Genomic DNA, 10,570 nt, shown 5'->3' with positions numbered 1-10,570 from the left:
AAGTCGCGACACCAGTCAACAGACGCGGTACGCCTATCCTCCGCTGTCAATGGCCAGCCAGCCCTGCTGCTAGAAAGTCCCCTAAACAGTTGTCCCAGCACCCCCGTCATTGCCGACATCATCAGCAAGCCCGGAAGTCGTGATGCCCAGGTACCAGACCCACCGCAAACGGGGATGTGAGTATCGGAAGCCGGTGATTGGTGGACGAGGCCACTACAGCCCAACATAGAAGGACCCTGTAGATCTCTGATTGCAAGCCTCGAAGCTGGCGGCCCACTAGCGCGCTGGTCATGGTGGATCACTTCTTTGAGCCGACAGTCATGGGCCGATCTCTTGCCTTGCGCAGTCATGATGGGCCAAGTCGTTCCGTCCGCCTCTGTTGTGCGTGCGTTGTGAGACGCAGGAGGGTATATAGTTCGCACCCCGCTTGCTGATTCTCTAGATCCCATCAACAGCACCCAGTTCATCGATTCACATACAAATCCTCGATCTCCAGCGCACCCTCCGCACACATCTTATCTTACTTAAGCCTCTACTATCTTACCTCTATCACAACTTCAACTACACATCTACAACAATGTCTGCCATGACTGAGAACCGCCAACAAGTCTACGTCTCCGACGGCTTCTCGGAGCCCATGAGCGCTCAGCACAACTTTGCCAACAACTTTGACCTCAACGACCCCGACCGGGCCATGACCGACTACCAGAGGTATGTTGTTACTCTTGTACATGACTCGTATCAGTCACTAACAATACCAGGATCATGCACGAGCACACTAAGCGCCAGCTCACCACTGCCACCGACTCTGCTCGTCGACGAAGCGGCGCATCGTCTTCCGACTCTGTCAGCTCCACCAGCTCATAACAATCACCTTGATTGTACACTGCACAACCATCTTCATTTCAAGCGTCTGAGACGCTATTTGTATTAGCGATGCATGGTTAAAGATCACGCTTTGATCTGACTTTATTTACGAGAGAGCCTGGCGTTTGGGAGTCTACATATGGCTTTCGCCAATGGCATGCACGGCACGGTGTTAGATCGATTCAACGATATCCTATTTATCTATCAATTCACTGTCTCATCAGGAGACTTAAATCATTATGTACAACTACCTATTTGTGTGACATGTGCTACTTTCGCAATATTCATGCCTCCCATTACCACTGGAGGTTATTCAACCTCCTTTCATGCTGTACCCGTGGCAACGTTGACGCGTGGACTTCGGCCCTGAACGTCCTCGGTGCGACGCATTGACCTCAACCCCCCTCATCACGCAATTCCACCGGCCACCAACTTTCTCGTGCTAGCCATTAAGCCACGGTACTCCCTACTTCTGCAGCATGCACCTTCGTACATGCAGACGACTACAGGGCCTTACCGTCTCGCTTGGTCACGGTTCACCGTGGTTGCAGCGGCTTCTGCATGTCGAAACGGCTCGTGCGACCACCAATTATTCTCATTAGCCCCGGCCAGGACCCTGATTTTACAAAATGCACTAGTATCTTGCAGGATCTCGTCCAGAATCCCGTGATGCGGAAAGAAAAGCCGATGTAGTCCCGTTGAGGGCCAGGGAATTACATGGTGCGAAGCTTGAATCTTGGAAAGAAGACGCAGGTGGGGCTGAAGGACCGAAAAGACACCCAGACTGTGGTAATGGGGTGTGGTTTCAGGGGAATGCGAGCAAGATTTACATCACAGCCGTCTGATGTAAGCAACACCGTACTACATGTCTTGTTTACAGAGGCGCAGTGTGAGTAGAGTACCTAGGTAGACAAGGCCTTTCGACCCGCTACTCGTTGTACAACCAGGAATTCCACGTCCAGCTTCCTTGCGATCAATTTCGGAGACACCACTAGAGACGCCGTTGACCTGGTCTCCCAGCATGTTCAAGCTCTAGACGAAGTTGCAATTGCAAGCCGTTTTCAGGTTTGTTCCCTGCAATGGTATGCACACGTGTTTGTGCTTCCAGCGCGACCCTTCCCAGGTTGAGCTCTGCACCCTGGATAACCACGCTGCTTTGATGCTGACGTGTCTCGGACTACCAAATTATCTGCAGACATAGAAAGAACAACTACAAAGCTCATTTGCGAAATATCAGCAGAAAATACTGCGATACCTAGTATTCCATGCAGCGACCAATAGGCCAACGCCATAGCGCAACAAAAGCTTCGGTCATACAGCCACCGAGCCGATATCGCAAATACTCCGAAGTTCTTCTGCCGACGAAGATTCGCGAGAAGAAGAATGGCGAGTAATTGTTGTTCTTGCTGCACGTGTCGCCATGCAACGAGGCCTCCAGAAGCAAGCCATACTGCCACGGGCCGAGCAGCTTGCCCGGATTGGCCGGATGTCCACGGCTGTCCCCACCAGTGACATCGTTGACAAGCTTCAATGCGATCTCTCATCAACCGTCAATTGTCACCCTTCAATCGCTTCGTTGAAGTTGCGCTCCGTCTATAAAGCTTCCGCATTGCTTACTTTAAATCCCTGTTCGCTCTGCATCATTCGTGTCGCGTCGCCTTCGTCATGCGCTCCTTCGCTCTTACCGCCAGTCTGGCCGCGCTCTGCAGCGCAGCACCATATGGGCAGCAGACGCCACTCAAGAACATACTCGAGAACACAGACAAGAGCGATAAATACACGTACCCAACGGACTTTACGAGGGAGATTATCCCAAAGCCGTTCCATAGCCATAATGACTACTGGCGCGATGTGCCGTTCTACTCGGGGTTGAGCCAGGGTGCCATATCGACTGAAGCTGACGTGTGGCTTCTGAATGGCACGCTCTACGTAAGTTCCGCGTCGCGAATACATCTAATTCCGCTAATGAACGATAGGTTGGTCATGAGCCTGCTGCCCTAACCGACAAGCGCACTCTCCACTCTCTCTATCTGGAGCCAATCCTCGACACTCTGCATCGCCTGAACCCGAAGACACGATTCGTGCAGCCTGGCGAGCAGAATGGTGTGTTCGACACCTCTAGCGGACAGACTCTCTACTTCTTCATTGACTTGAAGACTGCCGCCGACGAGACCTGGCCCGCTGTTCTTGAAGCCCTAGAGCCTCTGCGAAGCGGCGACTGGCTGACAACTTACGACGGAACCAACCTGCGCAAGAACCCCGTTACCGTCATTGGAACTGGAAACACCCAGCTTTCGGACGTTCTTGCGTCGTCTCCACGTGACGTCTTCTTTGACGCGCCACTTGCTGATCTCAACGGCTCCAAATATGCAGACCTCACAGCAAACGAGTCACCAATCGCGTCCACAAACTTTGCGTCGTCCTTTGGCGAGGTGCGCAAGCGGGAGTTCAACGATACGCAGCTGGAGACGCTAAGGAGCCAGCTTGACATGGCACATGAGAAGGGCATCATGGCCAGGTATTGGAACCAGCCGGCGTACCCGATCGGTACGAGAAACGCGGTTTGGCGTATTCTCTGGGACGAGGGCGTCGATCTGCTCAACGTTGATGATCTTGCGGCGGCGGCTGCCTTCTGGGAGGGTACTGGTTAGTGAACGAGACGTATATGAGCTACGCAGAGCTACCTGTACATCAAAGTACATAGGTATATAAATAATGATCAAGGCCATCCAATGACGAATTCATGGAAATAAGCAATTGGTCAAATTGGTTCGTCGCGTGAGGCACACGTTCGCAGCTCGCTTAGTGCGGCTCTTTCTGGTTCCTGCAGAAGCTCATCCCTGTAACCCCGGATTACGTACTCGCCCGAGATTTTCCACATGTCAGTCATCGCAGCAATTGCGTTCTAGATTCCATCTCATATTCTTTGCCCTCATCAAAGACTACCCAATCAACATCTTCACCACCGTCTTTCAACATACATCCGTCACCCACGTACGCGGCTGATCCGGGACTCGCTTGCATAGCTATAGCCGGCCGCTCTTTGTTAAGAGAAACGTTCACGTCGCATTTCATCGCCAGGGAAGGGAGCTGCAAGCTTGCGAACATCTGTCATTAATAGTGCAGTCGCAAGGACTTTAGACCAGCTCCTCCGAGTTTTGAGAGCTGCTCCAGAATTGTGCGACTGAGAAAGAGCTAGGAAACCGGTGGTTACGTCATAGCGAAGATGTTTCCTCCATCGCAAGGGTTGCGATTGGACATTGATGCCATCAGCCAGATATTCGGTTCCATAAGCATCGCATGTTGGATAGGTACGTGAGATGCAACTTTTGCACTGCTACCTGCTGTGCAACGCGCTTGCCTCGCGTTGCTTTTGCATGGCTGTTACCTCGGCACGCCGGAGCTAACCTGTGCGACAGTTGTTTTCTCACCTCAGATCATCGAGAATTGGAAGAGAGGCTCAGCGGAGGGCCTTTCAGTGGTCTTCATCGTAGTATGGCTACTCGGCGACTTCTTCAATATCATAGGCGCGGTGCTGCAAGGTGTCCTGCCAACGATGACCATATTGGCGGTGTATTACACTCTAGCCGACATCGTGCTGCTGCTACAGTGCTTCTACTACAAGGGCTTTACGTTGCGCGATGAGTATAAGAAACCCGCCGATGAATCCGACACGGATAGCGAAGTTAGCGAGCAGTCACCGCTTCTGCCTCATCGCAGACCCCAATCGAGCGGCTCACCATACACAAACGGCAACGGCCATGGAATCGAAGTCCAGAGACCGCGCATTTCGGACATCGATCGCCGTGGCTCAGGTCATTCTCAAGGCTCATTCCGTGAGCGCTACCTCTCCATCGACGGTACGCATCTCTCGCCTGTCACACCGCTCCACGATGACTCGACTGCTGCACATCAAAATGGCACAGTTACAGCCAGGCCTCAGCCGACCCAGTCCAGTCTGCAAACGATCCTCTTCAATCTTGGAACCATAGTTCTTGTATGCGCGGCCGGTGTTTTCGGTTGGTATCTTAGCGCACGAAACTCCACCGCTCCCAGCCAGCCCGACGGCGAGGACTCATCACCCGAATCGACCCTGCACTTCAACCTTTGGGGCCAGGTCTCAGGTTACGTTTGTGCCGCGCTTTATCTTGGGTCCCGCGTCCCACAGCTCCTGCTCAACTACCGCCGCAAGTCGACCGAGGGCATCAGCATGTTGTTCTTTCTGTTTGCTTGCCTGGGTAACCTGACGTATGTTCTGAGTATCCTGGTATACAAGCCCAAGTGTGGGGGCCACGTTTGTCAGGATGGGGAGGGGCGTGCCGAGTACGGCAAATACATTGCGGTCAATATGAGCTGGCTGTTGGGCAGCTTTGGCACATTGCTGTTGGATGCCGGAGTGTTTGTGCAGTACTTCTTGTATAGGGTGGACGATGATGAGAGCGACGAGGAAGAGTAGACAAGTTGTATGTCAGGTGTCAAAAGTGTATTAAAATGAGCGTTTTGGTACAGGCATGACGATTGATCATGCGGGCAGTACGTGCGCAGCCACGAGATTGTATATTATACATGGCGGCGTCTGTCAGGACAGCTGATTACTATCTTCGGACTCTGATCGGTGTCTGGCGTTGCCGAATGCTTAGTGGTCTTGACTTCCGCCATCAAGAGACCAGATTCGCTCGCGTTCGTTTGCAGGCGACTGGCTACGTGTCACGTCCATCCGATGCCTTGGGCTGGAACATGTGCGTTTGTTAGAACGCAGTCATTTCAAACCAGAATGCAACAGAGTTTGAACATCTCATCGTCTTCCACTCCTCTTCATCAGTATCTCGATACAACATACATTATCTTTCTCTCTATCCACAACCTGACAGGCACCCACCCGATCTTGCCGACACGATCATCATGCCCTATAACAAGCACCTAAAGAGTTCGTCGAGCTCTTTCCTCGTGTACAACAGAGTTCTCCACTAACACTTACAGGCATTGTCTTCTGCGCCGCAGCGAAAGTAGAAGCAGACATACACACCTACCCCACACGCTTCCACGACATCGAAGAAGTCAAAGAGTACATCAACACTACCTGCAAGCAGTCTGGGAACCAGTACATCACCACCAAGCAGTTCTTGACGAAGCAGGAGCTGGCATACATCAAGGACAAGGTATGCTTCGTAGTAGCCTGCAACGCTTTCAAGCAGGGAGAGTTCTACTTGGAGGTCGGATTGGTAGATCGGCCGGCTTTGAGAGGTATGTTTGCCCCGTCTTTTTTGGTTATTCCAAGCTGACATGTAACACGACTCAGCGGCCATTGAAGCAGACATTCGACGGCTACTCCCCCTGGTACCTTATTGGCCCCACTTCTCCGGTGTGGACGATGCTCTCGTACACGTCGACAGTGTTGCACGTTGGAAGGGCTTCGCATACACAGAGTTCAAAGGGGTTGAGAAGGACAAGTTTCGGCGTTACGTAAACTTCAATACTGTGAGGCATACTTTTGAAGATGGTCGCTTTGAGATGGATGTCCCCGGTGAGGATTGGCGATGCCGAAAGCCCAAGGGGTCAAAAGCGCCTGGGATGAAGTTGACTACGATGAACGGTATGCCATCTCACTTTTGGACGCTTTATGCTACACTAACTCATTAAATAGGAGCTATCGAGAGCGACATTAAAGAGCTCTTCACCCGCATCCCCACATGGCTACCAGCGTTCCCTTCCCTCAACGCGGCCCGAGACTACGTTGCCGGTTACTCGCGCTGCATCCATTTCTCATACACATACTGGCCTGAGATCGAACCATTTCGCTTCCGGAAGATCGTCAACTTCAGCACGGCAAAGCTGGCGTTTAAGCGGGGAAAGTTTAAGATCTGGGAAGGATATGAGGAAGAAGAGGAGTCTGATGATACGGATGAGACTGCCGTTGACAGCACTCAGGTCAAGAAGACGGAGAGTGAGGTCTCTACACTGGCGTATCGGATCCGTTCCACCGGGTCTACTGTGGCCCCGCCTGTCGAGACACCCGTCTTTTCTACTGCCACCGCCTTCGGAGACGCTATCGACTCCATCAACACGGCGATTGCGGATACTCCTGCTGGCGATGTGCCAGACTTGCTGCTAGAGGAGATTCCTGGGTGCGTTAGCATTGTACAAGACGAAAGCCAGGAGCCCGCCATGCCATCCCAGGTGGCTATCATGCCTGTTTCGGTTGAGCTTGATGAGGATCCGTTTAAAGTAAGTGTTTCTTGGTATCATTCTGGACAACTGCTAATCATTTTTACTAAAGGACCTTATCGCTGTCTTGAAGCGTGAGAGCATTCTCAAAGCGGCTTTCGAGTGATGCAAACTGGAAGTTCAGGATACTGAATTGTGCTGAGTGCTGTGGATATGTGGATAAAAAAGTTGTGTCATACGTTTGTACAGTACTCTATCTGTAACTGGTCAATGCTGGTAGCGATGGCGACCATTGGTGCATAATGTCATATTCGGGCTGCCATACTGTTACTCAGATATCTCGGGAATCAATTTCACTCCATGTTCAAACCTCATCACCGCTCTCCTTCTCGTTATCCACAATATCAATCACATCATCCATCACAGTCTCCTTACCCTTACCCTTACCAGCCTTCTTCGCCTTCAACTTGGCAATCTCCACCTCAATACCCATGTCGACCTCCCTTCTCAGGTTCTTGTAGAAGCCCATCTTGAACAGAATCTCATACCACACGAACAGCGGTGCCAGAAACAGGGCTTGGACCAGATTGTCTAGCAAAGCCGGCTTCCGTCCCTCGAATTTTCCGTGTCCTACGAATTGTAGTATCCAGCTCACGACATGGATGGCGCCGGCAATGCTGTTGACTTTGGTCTTGTTGTAGCGCTGCGTGAGGCGGTTGGAGAGGGATGCGAAGGCGAGGATGATGGGGGTGACGGTGATGCCGGCGAGGTTGGGGGAGAGCATGAGGTATAAGGTCGAATAGGTGGCTGCGGCAATTGTGCCTAGGTTTAACGGTAGGTTGAGACGTGTCAGGAGCGGGTGCTGGCGGATGGGGAGGGTGGGGGTGTTGGTGCCCTAGATGGTCGGGTCAGTCAGCGATCTATACTGAGAGGACGGAAGGATAGGATGGCGACGCACAAACAAGATTCCTGTTGCGAGAAGGACGGGCACGCATGCTATGTGGATGGCGACATTGGTTGGATCGCGGTGGTATGCGCCATACTGCTCTTCGCATTAGCCAGCGAGCGCGCTCTGGGGCTGTACGGGCGCCATTACGAAGACGAGGTTCTTCTTCAGGTCAAAGACTGGCATCTTGGGTATTCGTCAAGCAGACCTGATGCTTTGCGACAACGCTGGTGAGGTACCCGCGAGGCGGCGGCGCAGGCGTTGTATAAGAGCGTGCGGAAACGGCGGGAGATGCGGGGAAATGGCTTCGAGAAGCGGATCCGACGGTCAAGTCAGGGGAGCAACGTATGGGGGTAAGTCAACTTTAAGTCGGAAGACAGGAAAGGAAGAGGATGTGCCCCGGGATCGTCGGGTTCCTGGAGCTATGGGGTTGCTGATGGTCAGCCCACCCTCGAGGCGGCCGCCGTGATAGCTGCGCTGGGGTGCATTGGCTGGTGGTTAGCTTCATGCCGAGGCTGACTGCCGAGGCACCTCCTGTCAGAGCCCTTCGGGGTTTGGCGCAGCATCCGAATAGCCGTTACGATGCTTCCTGGTGCATGTGAAAGTGGTTGATAATGGTCTGCACTAGTATCCAGACGCGCGCTGCGCTTGAGAAGCGCGTTTTTGTGGGGCCGCATGACGATAGGCGTCGCCTTGAGTAGTGGGGATTCTGACAGCGATCCGTCTCCACGACGAATGACTTCACATCGCCGTCTACCTTCCAAGGTTTATCACGTCTTATCGGATACCATCTTGTTACTCTATCGTTGTGGAACTTATCATATGTCAAGCGAGCGACGGGGAGAAGGAGCAACGCGGAACAACCTTGGAAGCGATGTGTGCGACGAAAACCACACCCCCGGTACTCTGCGGTACTCATCGTGATTAGTGACAGACTAGAATGCCCAGTCGAGCGAGTTCAAGGGTATAAACAAAAAAAAATCGATAAGAGCGCATGCCGCCACAACCACCCATACGCCGTGCTAGGCCACCGATCGATACGTTCCATGGGCTCCAACATGCTGCAAACTATGTATCCAGCATCACCACCATCTCTCGCTTCGCGCTACACTCTATTCCAAAGTTGACTAGACCTGCTTCTCGCCTCGAGGCGCCGCACGAACATAAGCATCCGGCTTCGCCAGCCCCTTCTTGCGAAGAATGTACGTGTTCCAAGCATAGCTCATCTGCGCTGTTACACTCACAGGTGGACGCTGGTCGCCAAACTTGTAAAGCTGAGGCTTGGAGAGACCCTTGCGACGGAGTATGTACGTCTTGAACCACCAAGGCAGGTTCTTGCCAGCCTGGTAGTTCATGTGGGTGCGCGTAGGGACTCCGAAAATGTAGTCGAGCTCTTCAAGTGTTCGCTGTTTGGTTTCGGGTAGCCAGAGGAAGCTGGAGATTTATTAGCTCTCAGAATGTTGCAGCAGATCGAGAGTGGCTTACATCATAACTAGGGCGACAACATTGAGACCAGCGTAGAAGCCGAATACTCCTTGAGGTCTCATAACCTTGAGCATGCGAGGAAGTGTGAGCGACAGCACTGCCTAATCGTTTGCGTGTCAAGTCAGTCCAGGTCGCACTAGAGAATCCGACGGTTCGACTTGACTTACCGCCCAGAAGTTGTTCGTGGCTACAGCCCATGACATACCCACTTCTCTGTGCGAAAGCGGGAATACCTCAGCCGAGTACGTGAATGGCACCGGTCCCATTCCAGGAGAGTAGAAGGCGCCAAAAAGGTACACGAAGAAGGCAATCAAGCCCAGGTGTGCATCGCTGTCCTTGGGAATGTAATAGCACATGCCAGCCACAAGGAGCGTCCAGAACATATTGGGAAACGTGGAAAGAAGCAGGCCGCGGCGACCGAAAGTATCGATTGTCCAGACTGCCGGCCAAGCGAACGTGAAGTTCACGAGACCGAACCCAAAAGACGCAATGAGGGCTTCCTTGTTTGTGGCTCCTCCTTCTGCGAAGATCGTGGAGCTGTAGAACGCGATGATGTTGATGCCGCACATCTATTCTCGTCAGCCTCATTCATCCCAATCGAATTCCCGCTATCTTACCTGCTGACCGATCATCACAATACCAGAAGCTTGCGTCGCGCGACGGACACGCGGAATCGTGAACAGCTCAATGAAGCGTGTGAAGAAGTTGGACTTGGGGTTGATTCCAGCTTCGCGAATGAGGACCTCTTCCTGCTCGAGGAGGCAATGGGTGTAGTAGAGGTCGCGTGCTGCTTGAAGAGGGGTGTTGCGTAGACGAAGAAAGGACCGGTATGCTTTGGCGTATTTTCGCTTTTTCATAAGCCATCTTGGACTTTCAGGAACGAACCAGATGCCAATGACGAGGGGAACGGCAGGAATGAACGCGGATCCGAATTGTAGACGCCATGAAATTGACCCAGTGTTCTATCCATTGTCAGCGGTTGCAAACTACGAGCACGTTCACGGACTCACCATGACAGCCAGATTAGCGACCGTTCCCAGGAATATGCCAAACGCCGTCCTTGCGAAGTCAGTATTCATCTCACACGCATTCGTACAGTCTTAACTC

The 10,570-nt window shown here is 52.5% G+C and overlaps 5 protein-coding genes across 5 annotated transcripts; 3 read left to right on the top strand and 2 right to left on the bottom strand.

Moving 5' to 3' along the window:
* Nucleotides 1-2,532: 2,532 nt before the first annotated feature.
* On the top strand, nt 2,533-3,518 carry J4E90_005821 (uncharacterized protein; the record flags this gene model as incomplete). Its single annotated transcript, XM_051435373.1, has 2 exons — nt 2,533-2,796; nt 2,844-3,518. 2 exons carry the CDS (start codon nt 2,533-2,535, stop codon nt 3,516-3,518), a joined length of 939 nt encoding a protein of 312 aa, XP_051291397.1.
* A 905-nt stretch (nt 3,519-4,423) lies between these two features.
* On the top strand, nt 4,424-5,323 carry J4E90_005820 (uncharacterized protein; the record flags this gene model as incomplete). The annotated part of the gene is made up of 1 exon (XM_051435372.1): nt 4,424-5,323. One exon carries the CDS (start codon nt 4,424-4,426, stop codon nt 5,321-5,323), a length of 900 nt encoding a protein of 299 aa, XP_051291396.1.
* Nucleotides 5,324-6,453: 1,130 nt separating this feature from the next.
* J4E90_005819 (uncharacterized protein) lies at nt 6,454-7,170 on the top strand (the record flags this gene model as incomplete). Its single annotated transcript, XM_051435371.1, has 2 exons — nt 6,454-6,460; nt 6,512-7,170. 2 exons carry the CDS (start codon nt 6,454-6,456, stop codon nt 7,168-7,170), a joined length of 666 nt encoding a protein of 221 aa, XP_051291395.1.
* A 226-nt stretch (nt 7,171-7,396) lies between these two features.
* On the bottom strand, nt 7,397-8,125 carry J4E90_005818 (uncharacterized protein; the record flags this gene model as incomplete). The annotated part of the gene is made up of 2 exons (XM_051435370.1): nt 7,397-7,927; nt 8,117-8,125. 2 exons carry the CDS (start codon nt 8,123-8,125, stop codon nt 7,397-7,399), a joined length of 540 nt encoding a protein of 179 aa, XP_051291394.1.
* Nucleotides 8,126-9,105: 980 nt separating this feature from the next.
* J4E90_005817 (uncharacterized protein) lies at nt 9,106-9,468 on the bottom strand (the record flags this gene model as incomplete). Its single annotated transcript, XM_051435369.1, has 2 exons — nt 9,106-9,412; nt 9,464-9,468. The coding sequence occupies 2 exons, from the start codon at nt 9,466-9,468 to the stop codon at nt 9,106-9,108; spliced, it is 312 nt and encodes a 103-aa protein (XP_051291393.1).
* Nucleotides 9,469-10,570: the final 1,102 nt, after the last annotated feature.

This window comes from Alternaria incomplexa (genome assembly GCF_024043165.1).
Source record: "Alternaria incomplexa strain BMP 0042 chromosome Unknown scaffold_7, whole genome shotgun sequence".
NCBI lineage: Eukaryota > Fungi > Ascomycota > Dothideomycetes > Pleosporales > Pleosporaceae > Alternaria > Alternaria incomplexa.
Note: the sequence above shows the minus strand (reverse complement) of the source record. Positions and strands in the feature narration are given on the sequence as shown.